General features: G+C 44.6%; 1 protein-coding gene across 2 annotated transcripts in view; it reads right to left on the reverse strand.

Annotated features, from left to right (window-relative positions):
* Nucleotides 1-375: 375 nt before the first annotated feature.
* LOC139618537 (myosin-9-like) overlaps nt 376-14,195 on the reverse strand; it is a 32,496-nt gene continuing 18,676 nt past the window's right edge. For both annotated transcript variants that reach the window (XM_071474528.1, XM_071474527.1), the window contains 33 exons: nt 13,904-14,002; nt 13,604-13,747; nt 13,386-13,481; nt 13,000-13,271; nt 12,671-12,844; nt 12,340-12,513; nt 12,062-12,176; nt 10,761-10,948; nt 9,745-9,866; nt 9,590-9,659; nt 9,331-9,491; nt 8,831-8,939; nt 8,594-8,725; nt 8,262-8,468; nt 8,010-8,147; nt 7,698-7,821; nt 7,371-7,542; nt 6,969-7,181; nt 6,704-6,848; nt 6,353-6,559; nt 6,014-6,118; nt 5,643-5,795; nt 5,222-5,470; nt 4,865-5,077; nt 4,554-4,766; nt 4,249-4,410; nt 3,996-4,124; nt 3,763-3,851; nt 3,507-3,630; nt 3,155-3,363; nt 2,563-2,671; nt 2,117-2,289; nt 376-1,976 (listed from right to left, as the gene is read on the reverse strand). In XM_071474528.1, the coding sequence (XP_071330629.1) occupies nt 1,868-1,976; nt 2,117-2,289; nt 2,563-2,671; nt 3,155-3,363; nt 3,507-3,630; nt 3,763-3,851; nt 3,996-4,124; nt 4,249-4,410; nt 4,554-4,766; nt 4,865-5,077; nt 5,222-5,470; nt 5,643-5,795; nt 6,014-6,118; nt 6,353-6,559; nt 6,704-6,848; nt 6,969-7,181; nt 7,371-7,542; nt 7,698-7,821; nt 8,010-8,147; nt 8,262-8,468; nt 8,594-8,725; nt 8,831-8,939; nt 9,331-9,491; nt 9,590-9,659; nt 9,745-9,866; nt 10,761-10,948; nt 12,062-12,176; nt 12,340-12,513; nt 12,671-12,844; nt 13,000-13,271; nt 13,386-13,481; nt 13,604-13,747; nt 13,904-14,002 (5,099 nt within the window). In that variant the 3' untranslated portion in view covers nt 376-1,867. The remainder of the gene's footprint in view (nt 1,977-2,116; nt 2,290-2,562; nt 2,672-3,154; nt 3,364-3,506; nt 3,631-3,762; nt 3,852-3,995; nt 4,125-4,248; nt 4,411-4,553; nt 4,767-4,864; nt 5,078-5,221; nt 5,471-5,642; nt 5,796-6,013; nt 6,119-6,352; nt 6,560-6,703; nt 6,849-6,968; nt 7,182-7,370; nt 7,543-7,697; nt 7,822-8,009; nt 8,148-8,261; nt 8,469-8,593; nt 8,726-8,830; nt 8,940-9,330; nt 9,492-9,589; nt 9,660-9,744; nt 9,867-10,760; nt 10,949-12,061; nt 12,177-12,339; nt 12,514-12,670; nt 12,845-12,999; nt 13,272-13,385; nt 13,482-13,603; nt 13,748-13,903; nt 14,003-14,195) is intronic.

Genomic DNA, 14,195 nt, shown 5'->3' on the forward strand with positions numbered 1-14,195 from the left:
CTTTTGTTGTTTCTATTTTGTCTTAGCCATAGTTGTTAGTCATATCATACATGTGTTCAGTTTAAGGCTACACTAGAAAAGTAACATGACAGAAGACACAATAATACCAAAGAGTTCTCACCCAGATTTCCCCATCCTTGTTTACTATATTTTACCCTATGGTGAAACCGGTTCTGACCTGATAGTGGTCTATTACACCCTCATAGGAAACCCTGACTGCCCTCTGCTGGTGACAGAGGATCATAAACAACAAGCTGGACCCCTGGGAAGTCAGGTTTTGGACTTCAAACCTACCTTACTCATCCTAAAAACCCTGATCTTTTCAGTTGTGCAAATAAACATCAGTATGAAATAAAGAGACTTGTGGTCGACATGTAGCAGTTTAGAAAGCCTCTTTAATTGCAATAATACCGACATTTCACAAAACGAGAATCAGAGGTGCAGACAGACAAACGTTACAAAAGAATTGAGGAGATGCAGTTTTTTTTCCTTTAGTTTTTGGATTTCCTTTGTTTTTAAGTGCGACAGGTGTGATCCTTCTAAATGTGAACCGTTGTGAACTCTTTAAGTAACACATTCCTCTCACTTCCCAGCAGTGTGAGCCAAAAGCCGCCCTCGAGCACAGCCTGTGAGGGGTTTGTATCTCAACAGGACTTCATCTGATACGTCTATTCTACACCCGGCCACATATCAACTCCTCATGTCTATATGAAGCCCTATAGGCCAGTCAGAGTATAGTGTACATAGGTTAGACTAACAAAGTACGCTCCTACCTCCTGAATCTGCCTTTGGTTTGTAACAACCTCAGCTACTCCTCCCTCAACAAGCTGTGCCCTGAGAATACAGTGTGTGCTGTAAGTATTAAACTACCCCACCACCCCATTTAAACTTTACCCTGAACATTAACAAAAACACTGATAGTGATAAAAATAAAAATCAATGCATGTCCAGAAAAAAAGCCAACAACCCTGCCCAGTAGAATTCAGCTGCATTTAAGGCCTTAGTGTGTGTCGGCAGCCTGCGTGTCTGCTATATGAGCACATCCACAATTGGTCCAAAACTTCACTGTCACCGTTTCCTTTAACACACAAATGCAGTGGTTTATGATGTCTAGGCTAAAGTGTTTTTTTTCCTTGTCAGTGCAAAATTAAGATATTTCAGCACAATCACAATCAAATGCCTTCAGTATGCGTCAATGAGTTTCCAATTGTTACTTCAAATCTGCCTCAAATTATGTTTTACACATGAAAATGTGTGTATCAAATTATTAAGCCCAAAAGCGTAGTCACAAGTGCTAACTGCAGCTAAACTGATAGAATACATTTCAGCATATAAACCTTCATTATAAACCGAGGCGAGAGCGTGAGCGGAATAAACATGAAGCACTTCCATTCTTAACCATTAAAAAAAACTTCTGCATAAAATACAATTCTATAGATTGAGATATTACTTTGGTCCCCTTCCAGTAATCGGTCTTCATTTATGTATACGTCTTTCTTTGTTTTCTCTTTCTTCAATTAGAAAAATAGATCCTAAATCAGGACTATCATAGCTGGAATGTTTCCTTATAAAAATATCATTTTCTTTTTTTTATTTTTCCCAGAGAAAGAAAAATTAAGCAAAAGAAAAATTTGGCCCAAAAATAACGTGTATTTGTCAGCATGATGATTGTCCCAGGTTACTGTCTTCTGTATGTGTGAAAGTGTGTTAAGAATGCATAGATTGTCAATGTTAAAGATCAGACTGTCACGGCTTTGTGTTTGTTTTGTGCCCCTCTGTTCAGCAGGTACAGTAATGTGTGATCATGTGTATTTGGGTCTGTGTATTTATGATGCAGTTCTAAGGAGTCAAGTGGCATGGTGGCTGTTCATTCAGGCTTGGGCTCGGGGGTCTCGCTCTTGGCCTCGCTCTCCTCGTCGCTCTCGATGCCGGCGCGGGGAACAGTGCGGCGCACGGTGAAGGGGAGGTCACCACGCCTAAAGCAGAGAAGAAGAAACGGTGAGTGAGCAGAAAAGGGTTCAGATAATGTCATGGAAGCCCATCTTGCAAACTGATCTTCAATACTTCAACAGATCTGTGTAGGACTAGTACAAAGCTCTACGGTCCGTTCGCCCACCTGAGCTTGTTCTTGAGGGTGGTGACTTCACGGTTCATGGCGTCTGCCGACTCCGTGGCATCCTCCAGCTCCCTCTGCAGTTTCCTTCGGTTGGCGTTGGCTCTCTGAGCCTCTTCCTCAGCCTCCTCCAGCTGACGCTTCAGCTGCTTCATACGAGAGTTTGACTTGTCGACCTAAGAATTTGACACAGATTATGTACAGTGATTAGATACAATGAAAAACAATGCAAAGCTGATCCTCATAATACATCTGATACACTACGGAAGCTGCCTACTGTTTTATATGAAAGTGTTTAAGTCACCACTTATTTTGACACCTGAACAATATTTCACTTACATCACACAGTCAGTCACCAGGCTTTTGGAAAGGACTGATGTAGATCTACATAAACATTACACTGATAATACTCGGGAAAGCCAGAACCACAGTGTTGGAAAACCTCTGACCTGGTCCTTGTACTGCTCTGTGTTGCGTCTCTCGTCGTCCACCTGCAGGATGACTTCCTTCAGTTTCTTCTCTGTGCGTCTCACAAGCTTGGTGGCAGCCTGCCTCTCCCTGAGTCAAGAACACAACACCGATCAGGCTTAAGACACGACAATATAACACACACTGAATTGAAAATATCACTTAAGTAAAAGTGTGTAAGTATCATTAGCAACATGTACTTAAAGTAAAAGTAATCATGATGCTGAAAAATGGCTCCTCTGAGTTACACTACTGCACCAAGATGATGCCCCTTCAATTGCATTCTATACTTGGACCCCTGCATATTTTCCTGCAGGTTTAACATTATTGGGTGATTATTACTAATGCATTAATATGTAAGTAGTATTTTACTGCTGTAGCTGATGAAGGTTGTTTCTAATGGAAAAACTTGTAGTGGGGTAAAAATACAATAATTGCCACTACAATGGAGTAAAACAGAAATGGATTAAAATGGAAAAACACAAGTAGCTCAATTATTTAAGTTCATATAATGTCAAGTGAATGTGCAGTCCCTAGTCAGTTATCTCTAATTTCCATGTCTGAGGCTTTCACCTGGTCTCCATGTCCAGCTGTTCCTCCAGCTGAGCAATCTTTGCCTCCAGGGCGGCCATGTTGGCCTTGTACTTGGACTTGATTGTTCCCTCCAGCTCCTGCAGCTTCAGCTTCAGCTCCTTGTTCTGGCGCTCCAGCTGGGAACGAGCTCCTTCAACACGCTGAGAGGCACTGCGCTCTGCCGTCAGCTCCACATTCATCTGGTCAGTCTAAACAAGTGGGACAGAGACTCGTCAGCCACAAACAGCCAGGAATCAGCGTTTCTTTTTTGGAATAACACTACTGGGTGCTGAAGAAGCTCGAACCACTTGAACGTCACATCAGAACCTGCAGTGATGAAATGTATAATAACCTGCAGCATTGCTTTCTTCAGCCTGTCGTTGGTCAGCTCAGTGTTGCACTGCTCCTCCTCCAGCTCTTCCTCCAGCTGAGCAATACGAGCCTCCAGCCGTCTCCTCTCCTCTGCAGCCTGAGCACTGAGAGACAGATAGAAGACAGGAGAGATGAAAAGACAGGGAGGGGTGGGGGATACCACATGTGGGTGAATAACAAGTCATGCAAACAACTGACAGTTTAGTCATTTTACAAAAAATTGGAGGACATCTTACTTCTTGCTGGCCTGGTTATTAATCTCATCCTGCAGCTCGTCTCTCTCCAGCTGGGCCTGTCTCTTCACTCGCTCTGCAGCTGCCAACTCCTGCACAGGGATGAATCAGCAAACAGCAGTTCATTAACATGTTCAAGAAGAGTTCATGGCTCATATCACATTCATTATTTAAAGAGCAAAGAGGATGGGATGGGATGGATATAGAAAAGAAGGCTGAAGGGTGTGAATGCTGACCTCCTGCATCTGGATCATGTCAGCCTCCATGCCCTTCAGTTTCTTCTCAGTCTCCTTGCTCTGGGCAAGGATCTCCTCTCTGGACATGCGAGTGTCCTCCAGCTCACGGATAAGATCCTTCATCTGGGCCTGAGGAGGAAAAAAAATAAAAACAGCAAAACTGAGTCAGGAAACTGGGAATAAACCACACATTTGAGTCGATGTAGAAGGGAGATGATTTGTTGTATTTAAGATATTTCAACAACCAACTCACTTGGAGTTTCTTCAGCTGTTTCAGGGCCTCGTCGCGGTTCTTGTTGGCCATGTCAATGCCTGCCTCCAGCTCCTTCAGGTCCAACTCCAGCTTCTTGCGTGCGCCCACGGCTGCAGAGCGTTGCTTCCTCTCATCCTCCAGCTCCATCTCCATCTCCCGCACCTGAAGGATGCACAATTGATTTTAACCACGTTCCATACATGAAACTACACTTGTATGCCTCAACGTTCAAACAGTCAAGAACCAGTTTCCCACAGGAAGCAGAAACTTAACATGTATAGGTTCAGTCTGTAACCCATCAGTACCTGTTTGACCAGTGCTCTCTTCTTCTCCTCGCCCATCTCGTCGCGCCCTGCCAGGTCTCTCTCATACTGGGCCTTCATGGCCTGCATGTTGACCTCCAGACGGAGCTTGGCATCCTCTGTGGCCTGCAGCTCATCCTCCAGCTCCTCCAGCTGAGTCTTCATCTCCTCCAGCTGCTGCTCCATCGCACGTTTAGACTTCTCCAGCTCGTGGACCTGCACAACCGGGAAGAGGGATTTTGTGATGAGGGCAACGTTATGAGCGGACCACACAGGCACAAATACACCTCTGCAAACACATTTCCCAGACTTACGCTCTTGCCAACATCATCCTTACAGGATACCAGGTCCTCCATTTCAGCCCGCAGCACTTTGTTGTTGCGATCCAGTTCTTCCTTAATGTCCATCAGAGACTCCAGCTCGCGGGTTAAAGCCAGTGCTCGGGTCTCCTTCTCACGGGCCTCAGCCTCAGCTCGATCGCGCTCCTCTGCATAGCGGGCGGAGATGTTCTTCTCCTCTGCCAGCATCTGGAGAAAAGTCGTGACAAAGTGTTTAATGTTTGTGAAGCTCAAATGAAGACAGATGTGACTGAACCACCCTCAAATCCTATTCCTAAAATATGTTAACCGTCAATCTAGGATATTGTATATACACTTTACACATTGTCTGACCTGGTCAAACTTTTTCTGCTTCTTCTCCAGGTTGGAGACGATCTGTCGGAGGTGGTCCTGGTCTACCAGCAGGTCATCCAGCTCTTGCTGGATACGCGTCTTGGTTTTGTCCAACTTATCATAGGCGGCACATTTCTCCTCCAGGCGCTGGTTTGTTCCCTCCAGGTCCCTTTGAAGCCTCTTCTTTCCTTCCTCAGCGCTCTCCAGGCATCCTGCGTCCTGCTCCACCTTCTTCCTCATTTCAGCAAGCTGTATGTGAAAGAGGTGGTGTCACTCAAACATTCAGTGCTCTGAGGTTGATGTGCGCTTCATAAAATATCCTGGATAAAGCGGCAACAATTTGAATTAAGTAATTGTGAGAACCTCAGTCAGACCACAGGCTTCCTTGAGCTTGTCTGAGGGACATGATCGTTTGTTTTACCTGAGCCTGCACAGTTTGAAGCTGCTTCTCTACGTTCCTCTTTGCTGATTCTTCTTCATCCAGCTGTTCTTTCAGGTTGTTCTGTTCATCCTCCAGCTGCCGCAGACGTGTGCCCAGGGACAGTTTCTGGCGTGTCTCCTCCTGAAGTAGCTCCTGTTGTAAACATGGACATGAAAAGCTGAATTATATGAACTAGGCCCCTTGATTAAGTAACATGATGTTTGCAATGGGGTAACGGCTGATGGTAAATTGATCGTATTTTAATCATTAATATCAAATGGACATGTCCTGTGTGTCCTGAAAGCACCTCAAGGGAGGGTAACTAATTTATTTGTAACATCTTTGAATATACAGCAAGTGTGTCTGCGTACCTGAACATCCTGCAGCTGGGACTCCACAGCAGAGCAGTCTTTGGCTGCCTTGATGGATTTGCCCTCCACCTCACTCAGCACGCTGTTTACATTATCCAGTTCAGCCTGTGGACAAAGGACAACAAATGAACCACTGCAGAGAAAAAAAACAACTAATGGAATAGTTGGTTAATAAAGACTTTGATTTAGCATTTAGTAACATTACCACACAAGGTAAAAGGTCATCATTTACCGTCAATGTTATAAGAAGCACAGAAAACATAAATATAACAGTAGTAAAAGCAAAAGGCAGAGGAAGAGTCCTGCTAAATCACATCAAACTAATTCTAAGAGCTGTACCTGCACTTTTGACAGTTTCTCAGCCAGCTCCAATCTCTGCCGCTCGCTCTCTGAATGTTTGAGCTGCAGCTCCTGGACCTGGGATTCAGCCTTCTTCCTGCGATGCTCGGAATCTCCTTTACCCTGCATCAGCGTCTGCAGCTCAATGGCCAGCTCGTTCCTCTCCGACTCCAGAGCCTGCTTGGCCTTCTCCATCGACACTTTGTTCTGCAGGGAAGGACACAAACATGAATGGTTTGGTCGAAAAACAAATGACCATTAAAGAGAGATGGGAAAAAAGGTGGATAGAGGCTCTGAAAAAAAAAAAAAAAAAAAAAAAAAAAAAAAAAACTTTAGTTAGACTTTAGTTACCCTCTTAGCCTGGTCCAGCTGCTCATTGAGCTCATCGAAGGCCTGACTGTGTTTGTGTCTCATCTCAGCCAGCTGCTGCTCGTGGACTTTGGCCTCTTCGTCCAGAGTCTTTTTGAGCTGTGCCACCTCTGTCTCACGCTTGGACCTGAGCATGAACAGCAGAGGTTAATGTGCATCTGTCAAGATGTACAACGGACGCAAATACTATGGAACATGATAACGAAATATTTAACTGTTGTAGCTATCCCCAGACCATTATCTCTACCTGAGCTCTTGCTGGGCAGCAGTGGAGTCCAGAGTGTCCTCCAGCTCGGTCTTGAGGGCCTCCAGCTCTTCTCCCAGGTCCCTGCGGTGTTTCTCTGCCTTGGTGCGGGCCTGCCTCTCCAGCTCCAAATCCTCCTGCAGTTCAGAGAGCTGAGCCTCCATCTCACGGATCTTTTTCTGGGCCAAGTTCTTCTGCGCTGCCTCCTCCTCGATCCTTAAGGAAGAAATAGGTCAGTGAAAATGAGTAAATGGAGCAGGAGCTGAGGAATCTGTTAAACTTATCATCCATGCATCATTCGTTTGAGTAACATAACATAAATGCTATGACTGACTAATAAACTGAGTAAAGGGCAACAAAGGGAAACAATAACTTAAAACAATGAGCTGTTTAGTCCATGCTGACCTGGCCAAAGCTGCCTGGAGCTCTTCCTCCTTCTTGGCTAGCTGGGCACGGAGCTCAGCAATCTGGGCCTGCAGCTCAGCAATCTGGTCATGTATCTCAGTGAAGTCACCCTCAAGTTTGCGTCTGTTCTTTTCCAGCTCCTGACGCTGCTTCTCCTCCCTGCGCAGGCGGTCTGTCAGAGAATAAGAACAAATGTCAAATTATAGGCAGGACAAAAAAGTTGGAAACTGTTATAACATCTTGTTGTGTTTAGATTCAGCGTGGGGCCAATGGGATTTATAATGGCTATCACATATGTTACTGTATGTCCCTGTCTTCTCTTCTTACCCTCCAGGTCTGTGATCATGGCCTCGTGTTTGGTCTTGAGCTTCTGCAGGCTCTTGGACTTCTCCTCCTCCTCTGCCAGATTGGTGGTGAACTCAGAGATCCTCTCCTCCAGCAACTTCTTTTCCTGGATTCACAAACATGGGAAACAACAGGTTTAGTAAGAGATGGCACATTTTCATTTGGTATTTTTAGGACCAAATTAGCGGAAAGACTCAAATCAAGCACTGCAGCATTCGTCACTAGCTCCCTAAAATGTATAGATCACCACTCAAATGAACCAATCACAATGATTCTGGGTCTTTTAATCCTAACCTTGTTTAGTTTGTTGTTCTGGTCGTCTAGAACCATGACGTCATCTTCTATCTTCTTCATCTTGGCCTCCAAGGTGACCTTCTCCAGCTGGAGCTTCTGTCTGGCTGCCTCCTCTTCATCCAGCTGCTGCTCCAGGTCCTGTGTGCAGAAAAAAATGGCACGAGGCAAAAACAGTAAGTACCCTGTAAAATGTTTACAGTTCATATGTATCTAAATTAGTTGGTGGAGAGTGAGTGAACTTTCTCTACTTACTGAAATATTTTGCTGCATCTTTTTCTTCTCTGATACCAGGTGAGACGCACGCTCTTCCTCCTCCTCCACACGGGCCTCCAGGTCGTGGAGGATCTCCTCCAGCTCCTGCTTCCTGGCAGCCAGGCGGGCTCTCATCTCCTCAGCCTCAGCGCAGAGTTCTGTCTCGGCCTGCAGCTGCTCCTGCAGGGCCATCTTCTCAGCACTCAGCTGCAAGCAGAGCAAAAAGATCACTTTAATATTGTGCATTGGTTAAACAGCACTAAAAGCAGCATCCTTCATTATCCATCTATGAATATGATTATCAGATTACATTATCCTGTATTTCATGTTACCTGCTGTTGTTTCTCCTCCATTTCCTGGAGCTGCCGCTCAGCATACAAATGCTTCTCCTTCACTTTAACCAGTTCTTCATCCTTGGCCTGCAACTCCTCATCCTGCCTGCTGACCTGCAGCAGAGGCTTCACCTGAGGATAAAATGGTGCAAATAGGCAGCGTTAGAAAAAAACATAGTTGTGAAAAGTGCAGTTAGCAAGATGTTGGCTAAGATGTTGTAGGAGACTGAGGTTCACCTTGGTGAAGAGCCTCCACCACTGCCAGTTCCTGAGTTTAAGATAAGCGGCACAGTTCCTTTGGATCACCTTCATTGCAGTGAGCTGCTGCTGTCTCTTGGCAAAAGCCCTGCAAAGCAACATCAGTCAGAGTCAGACAATCATACTATATACTAATACTTTATAGAGAAGGTCTTGACCTCCTCCAATTGGAAAGTGCCTTGAGATAACTTCTGTTGTGATTTGGCGCTACATAAATAAAACATAAGCATTCAGTCCAATGCAGCGAACATTAACATTATAAATGCATTATATCAATACACAAGTTATTTCCTTTGATTCATCTGCACATTAAAAAGTTCACCCAGGTCAGTTTTTGAAAAATCACTCTTGGCATTAAAGGCTGACATGCAGGAAAATCTTGTTTAAGCCTGAGTGTTGACTGTGCTGAAATGTCAGCTGCTACTGAACAGGATCCTGATTCCAGTACAGCAAAGAATGTGGTGATTGTCTGTTCTTACTTGCGAGCCACGTAGCCTCTGCACCAGGCCTGGAAACTGATGATGATATCTGTTATCTTCATGTCCCGCTCCTCCTCAAGGTGAGCAAGGACACCTGCTCTGAAGAAAACTTTACTCTGGCCGATGCGGTACAGGTTCGGATCCAGCTCCAGGCTTTTGATCTGACAGGACAGGAAATGCACTGATCAGTCACACTACAGAGTGACTTGTTTGTATTTTGTAGGACTAGATATTTTGGAGAATTTTGTAGACCCCTTACCATGAGCACACAGGCCTGTTTTCCATCCATGAAGCCCTTGGGGATGGCGTTAGGAGTGAGGATTTCATACCTGGAGGTGGGGCAGATGATACGATTTAGTGTTTTCTTACACTGTAGAGTGACATTCAATGGGAGCAGTGATATTATTCTGTTACCTCTGTCTGAACTCCTGGAAAACGATGCGGTTGGGGAAACCCTGTCTGCAGATACGGATCCCCTCCAGCACACCATTACACCTCAGCTGGTCCAGAACGAGGTGGGGGTCCAGTTTACCAGCCTGAGGAAGGGGAACATTTTCTGATCAGCAATTTGGCAAAACAGAGAAACAGTTTTATTCTCCACAGTGGTTTGTGGTTCTTTTGTAGCCAATAAGTTCCAGACAATAAAGAACCAGAGGAAATAAATTCAGGAACTAAAAGTCTCTTTTGTGCATTTCTGTTTTGTGTGTTTCCACCACCCTTAAAGTCCTGTGGTTATCAGGAAAATTCGACTGACGATGGGTTTAAAAAAATGATATTTGACACACAATTTTAGCACATCAGTAAATGCGAGTCTGTTGTTGTATGTTTTTACTGCTCCCTGACTCTGATGTTTGAGTGTGATTATAATTAATGAAGGAGAGGGTGATATGCAGATATAGAAATAGACCCTGAAAACTCCAAAGCATCTACCCACAGTGACGATCTGCTGAGTGTTTGTCATTTATTTCTATATCATAATGTAACGACATGTTACATTCTCTCCTTCACTCACTTTGCTCGACTGCCATCCACTCACTCTTATTCACTCTCTAGCTCGCTCACACATGAGCAGCTTTTTTTTTTTTTTTTTTTTTTTTTTTTTTTTCAATGTTTATAAACAATGAAAACATCCTTCCCTCCTCCTAATATCAATACCTACTTCCCTGTTTTGTGAATTTATGAATGAAGAAGTACACAACTTGTAGCTGCCACGGTGTCTGTGTGTGACCAGTGACAGTCAGTCAAGGTTACTTAAAAATAACTTTGCCCACAGCAGGGACTTTTTTAGCACTAACTATCATATAGGTACATGGTTCCTTCCATGGTTTGAAAATCAGGTTTAGTACCCGAGTTCCTCACAAAGATCTTAGTCCCCTGGGAAAGTTCCTGTGGTGGAAATATCCAAATAGATGCCAGTGTTTCTCTGATACCTTTTTCTCGTGGTTGGGGATGATGCAGCGAACAAAGTTCGGGTTTGTGTTCCTCAGAGTGGCCATGAGCTTGGACAGCTGCTCCTTGTACAGCTGGCCCACGGTGCGGAACATGCCCTTACGGGTCTTAAAGGCACCGGGCATCTCAGACATGCCAGACACCCTATCCAGACCCACAATGTGGTCCACTGAAAGAAGGGAAAAAAGAGAGAAATAGGAGGAATGACATTAGGTAAAAAGTCAAAGTTGTTTAATTTAATAATTTAAGTATTCAACCAGGCAAACTCAAACCAAATGCATGTCACAAGGAAGAATGAATATGACCATTGTCTCCCACTTCCTCATGGTAAACACGCACCAGGAGAGAGGAGAGATGGGACCAGTGACACACCACACAAACAAGAGTGAATGTGGAGGGAAGCAGAAATCGGGGAGGATGACAGAGGGGAGTCACAAAAAGCCAGTGAAGTGTGGACAGATCACACACCATAATGAAAAAATATTCAGTGCAATGAGTGAAGGAGGTTTGTCAACTGTTAACGCTGCCTGTTTGTGGTTCTCTGAGTGAAAACTATGTGTGATGGTTCACTTAAATGTGTATGTGTGTCAGGGTGATGACAAACGTAGGCGCTTGCAGTGGGCATGTATCTTTGTGGTGACAAAAACAACCAAACCAAACCCATGCAGTATATACCCATCGCTGCAGTACCCATGACCAACACCAGGAGTCCCCAAACAACACTATTACACAGAGGGAGAGAAGGAGAGTTCAATACAGCAACAAGTCCTCAGATGACCAGAAGATTTTGTTTCTGAACACAGAGCTGGTAAAAGACAATGAAGCAACTCACAAAATTTACTGGCATCTTTGGAAAGATCATTTTAGGAGAAAGGGATGAGTTGCAGTGGAAATAAGCATTTTTAAAACAGACAACAGGAGAAAGAGGGAAGGACTGAATAAATGAAAGAGAAACCTCATCACCTGAGTCTGAGTGTAGAATAGGAAAACGCTGATAAAAATAGGCTCTCTGACAATTCTGTACCTCTGAGACCCAGTAAAAGAAAAAGATGACAGACAAACGGGGCCGCACAGAGGAAGAAATGGACGGAAACAACAAGTGGGATTTGAAGGTAAAAACAAAGGTCCACACATGAGACAGTAAAAAGAGAAAGAAAGCACAATGAAATGCAAAACAGAAAACAGGAAGCCAACATGAAACATATTCCCACATCAAACACCGCCTCTAGAGAAGCAGTCATTCCTGGGTTACTGCAACAAGTTAACATCTGTCTGAACTCACCGTCCTTCCACAGCTCACAGACAAACTTGTCAGTGGACTGGTTGAGCAGTGTAGCCACGTTGTCATTCAAGGGGTCCATGTTCTTCATCAGCCACTCGTCTGCCTTGTAGTCCACCTGAGGGGTAAGACCAGACAGGAACCAAGATGTCTGTTTTAGACTCACATCTCTTTTGAAGATTATTATAAAGCTTGAGAACTGGGCATGAATTCAGAAAAGACAAGTACAAGTACAAATTAGGCCCAATGAGAATACACCATAATTAACTAGACTTGTTTACCTTGCCGGCATAATGGATGATACAGAAGTCAGCCTCGTCCTTCAGTTTCTTGGGCTTAAAGAATTTGGGGTGTGTGCCCTGCTCCTGCAGCACCTTCTCCACAAAGCTCTTGTCTGTGGCCTTTGGAAACCAGCACTCCTCATCCAGCAGAGCCAGAATACCAGGGGGATTGGCCTGGAAACAAACGGAGAGTGCACATCTTAATGCATGAAACAGAAAAACAAAGTTCAAGTACAAAAACAGCAGCATCTGATTAGAAGTAAAATGGGCCTAATGTTTTATCAAATAAAGAAATAAAAGCCTGACAGGTGAGTGAAATGAGCAAACTCACAGGTTTCTCAATAAGGTCGATGCAGGGCTGCAGGTCGAGGCCGAAGTCGATGAAGCTCCACTCGATGCCCTCCCTCTGGTACTCCTCCTGCTCCAGGATGAACATGGTGTGGTTGAAGAGCTGCTGCAGCTTCTCGTTGGTGTAGTTGATACAAAGCTGCTCAAAGGAGTTCAGCTGGAGGGAGAAGAAAAAAAAAAAGTTCAGAATCAACAGCACAAATGTAAACATGGTTAAGATTTTCTGTGATTTTTTATTCATATTTGCACATTCAGATTCACTGTTTTATCTTCTACACTTTCCCACAGGCACGTCATTTACAGTTTGTTTACCTCAAAGATCTCGAAGCCAGCGATGTCCAGGATGCCAATGAAGGAGGCTCCCTGTCTCTTGGTCTTGTCCAGGGCTTTGTTGATCCTCATGACGAGCCAGCGGAACATCCTCTCATACGTGGCCTTGGCCAGGGCCTCCACAGCAAACTCTGCTTGCTCCTGAGTCTGGGCCTTCTGGACGTAGTCTCTGCCCACCTTGATCCTGGGTGACAGGATGGCTCTGGTGAAGTCTGTGACATTCATGCCCATCAGGTGGCACACCTTCTGGGCAGCTGTAGAAGAGGAAATGGGAGGAAGGAAATGAGCGGCACAGAAATGGTGGCGTTGACAGGGAAAGAGAGGAGAAAACCACATGTGAAGGTGCAGAAGGTGACGGTCTAACTTGCCTGTGTTGTCAGGCATGGAGGCCTGGTCTGTGTGTCGCTCCTTCTTGAAGCTCATGTTCCCCAGCTGCAGCACAGAGGCCACCACCTTCAGCATGCCTGCACAGGAAGAGGACAACAGCAGAAACATGGTTTTATGTTGCACACAGAATGAGTACAACAGCAAAGTTCCACTTAAAGGATAAAAAAGTAGTTTTAAACCAATCTGCTGCTTGTCTTACCCACTTGCTCGTCCTCTGGGATACTCATGATCCTCATGGCCTCCATGGTCTCTGTGAACAGATCCTTGTCCTGCTGCCCAGGAATTGTGACGTTCCCGTTGGAGAGGAAACGGTAGTTGTTGTAATTTTCAAGGAGGAGTTCATCTGAGAGAAAATGATGGGAGTGAGATTAATATCTAAAAATCCTTACAACCAAACAACACTGCTCGATTTCAGAATGAAACAAATAATTGCTACTCTGCAAATCCTTAACAAATCCTCACTCACTTTAAACATTTAGTTATATAACATGTTGCTTACTGCGCAGTTTGTCTCCAGCTCCTGTGAGTAAGTAGTAGAAGATATGAAAGGTCCTCTCGTCTTTGGCCTGGCGAATGGCACGGGATTTCTCCAACAAGTCTAGTGGTCAGTCTGTTAAGTACAAGTTTTCTGATACTATTATGATAAAACTCTCTGAACGGTTTTATGTGATGTAGTGAGACAGTTCAAATTCCTGCGGTGGACCTAAATTCATTGCATTAAAAGAAGGCCAAAACAAGCACTACAGTGGTTTCAGTTCTAGAGGGAAGCAACCAGATAGTTTCAAGGATAC

This window comes from Trachinotus anak, unplaced genomic scaffold, assembly GCF_046630095.1.
Source record: "Trachinotus anak isolate AG129_WGS33_773 ecotype Australia unplaced genomic scaffold, CSIRO_AGI_Tana_v1 ptg000003l, whole genome shotgun sequence".
Taxonomy (NCBI): Eukaryota; Metazoa; Chordata; class Actinopteri; order Carangiformes; family Carangidae; genus Trachinotus; species Trachinotus anak.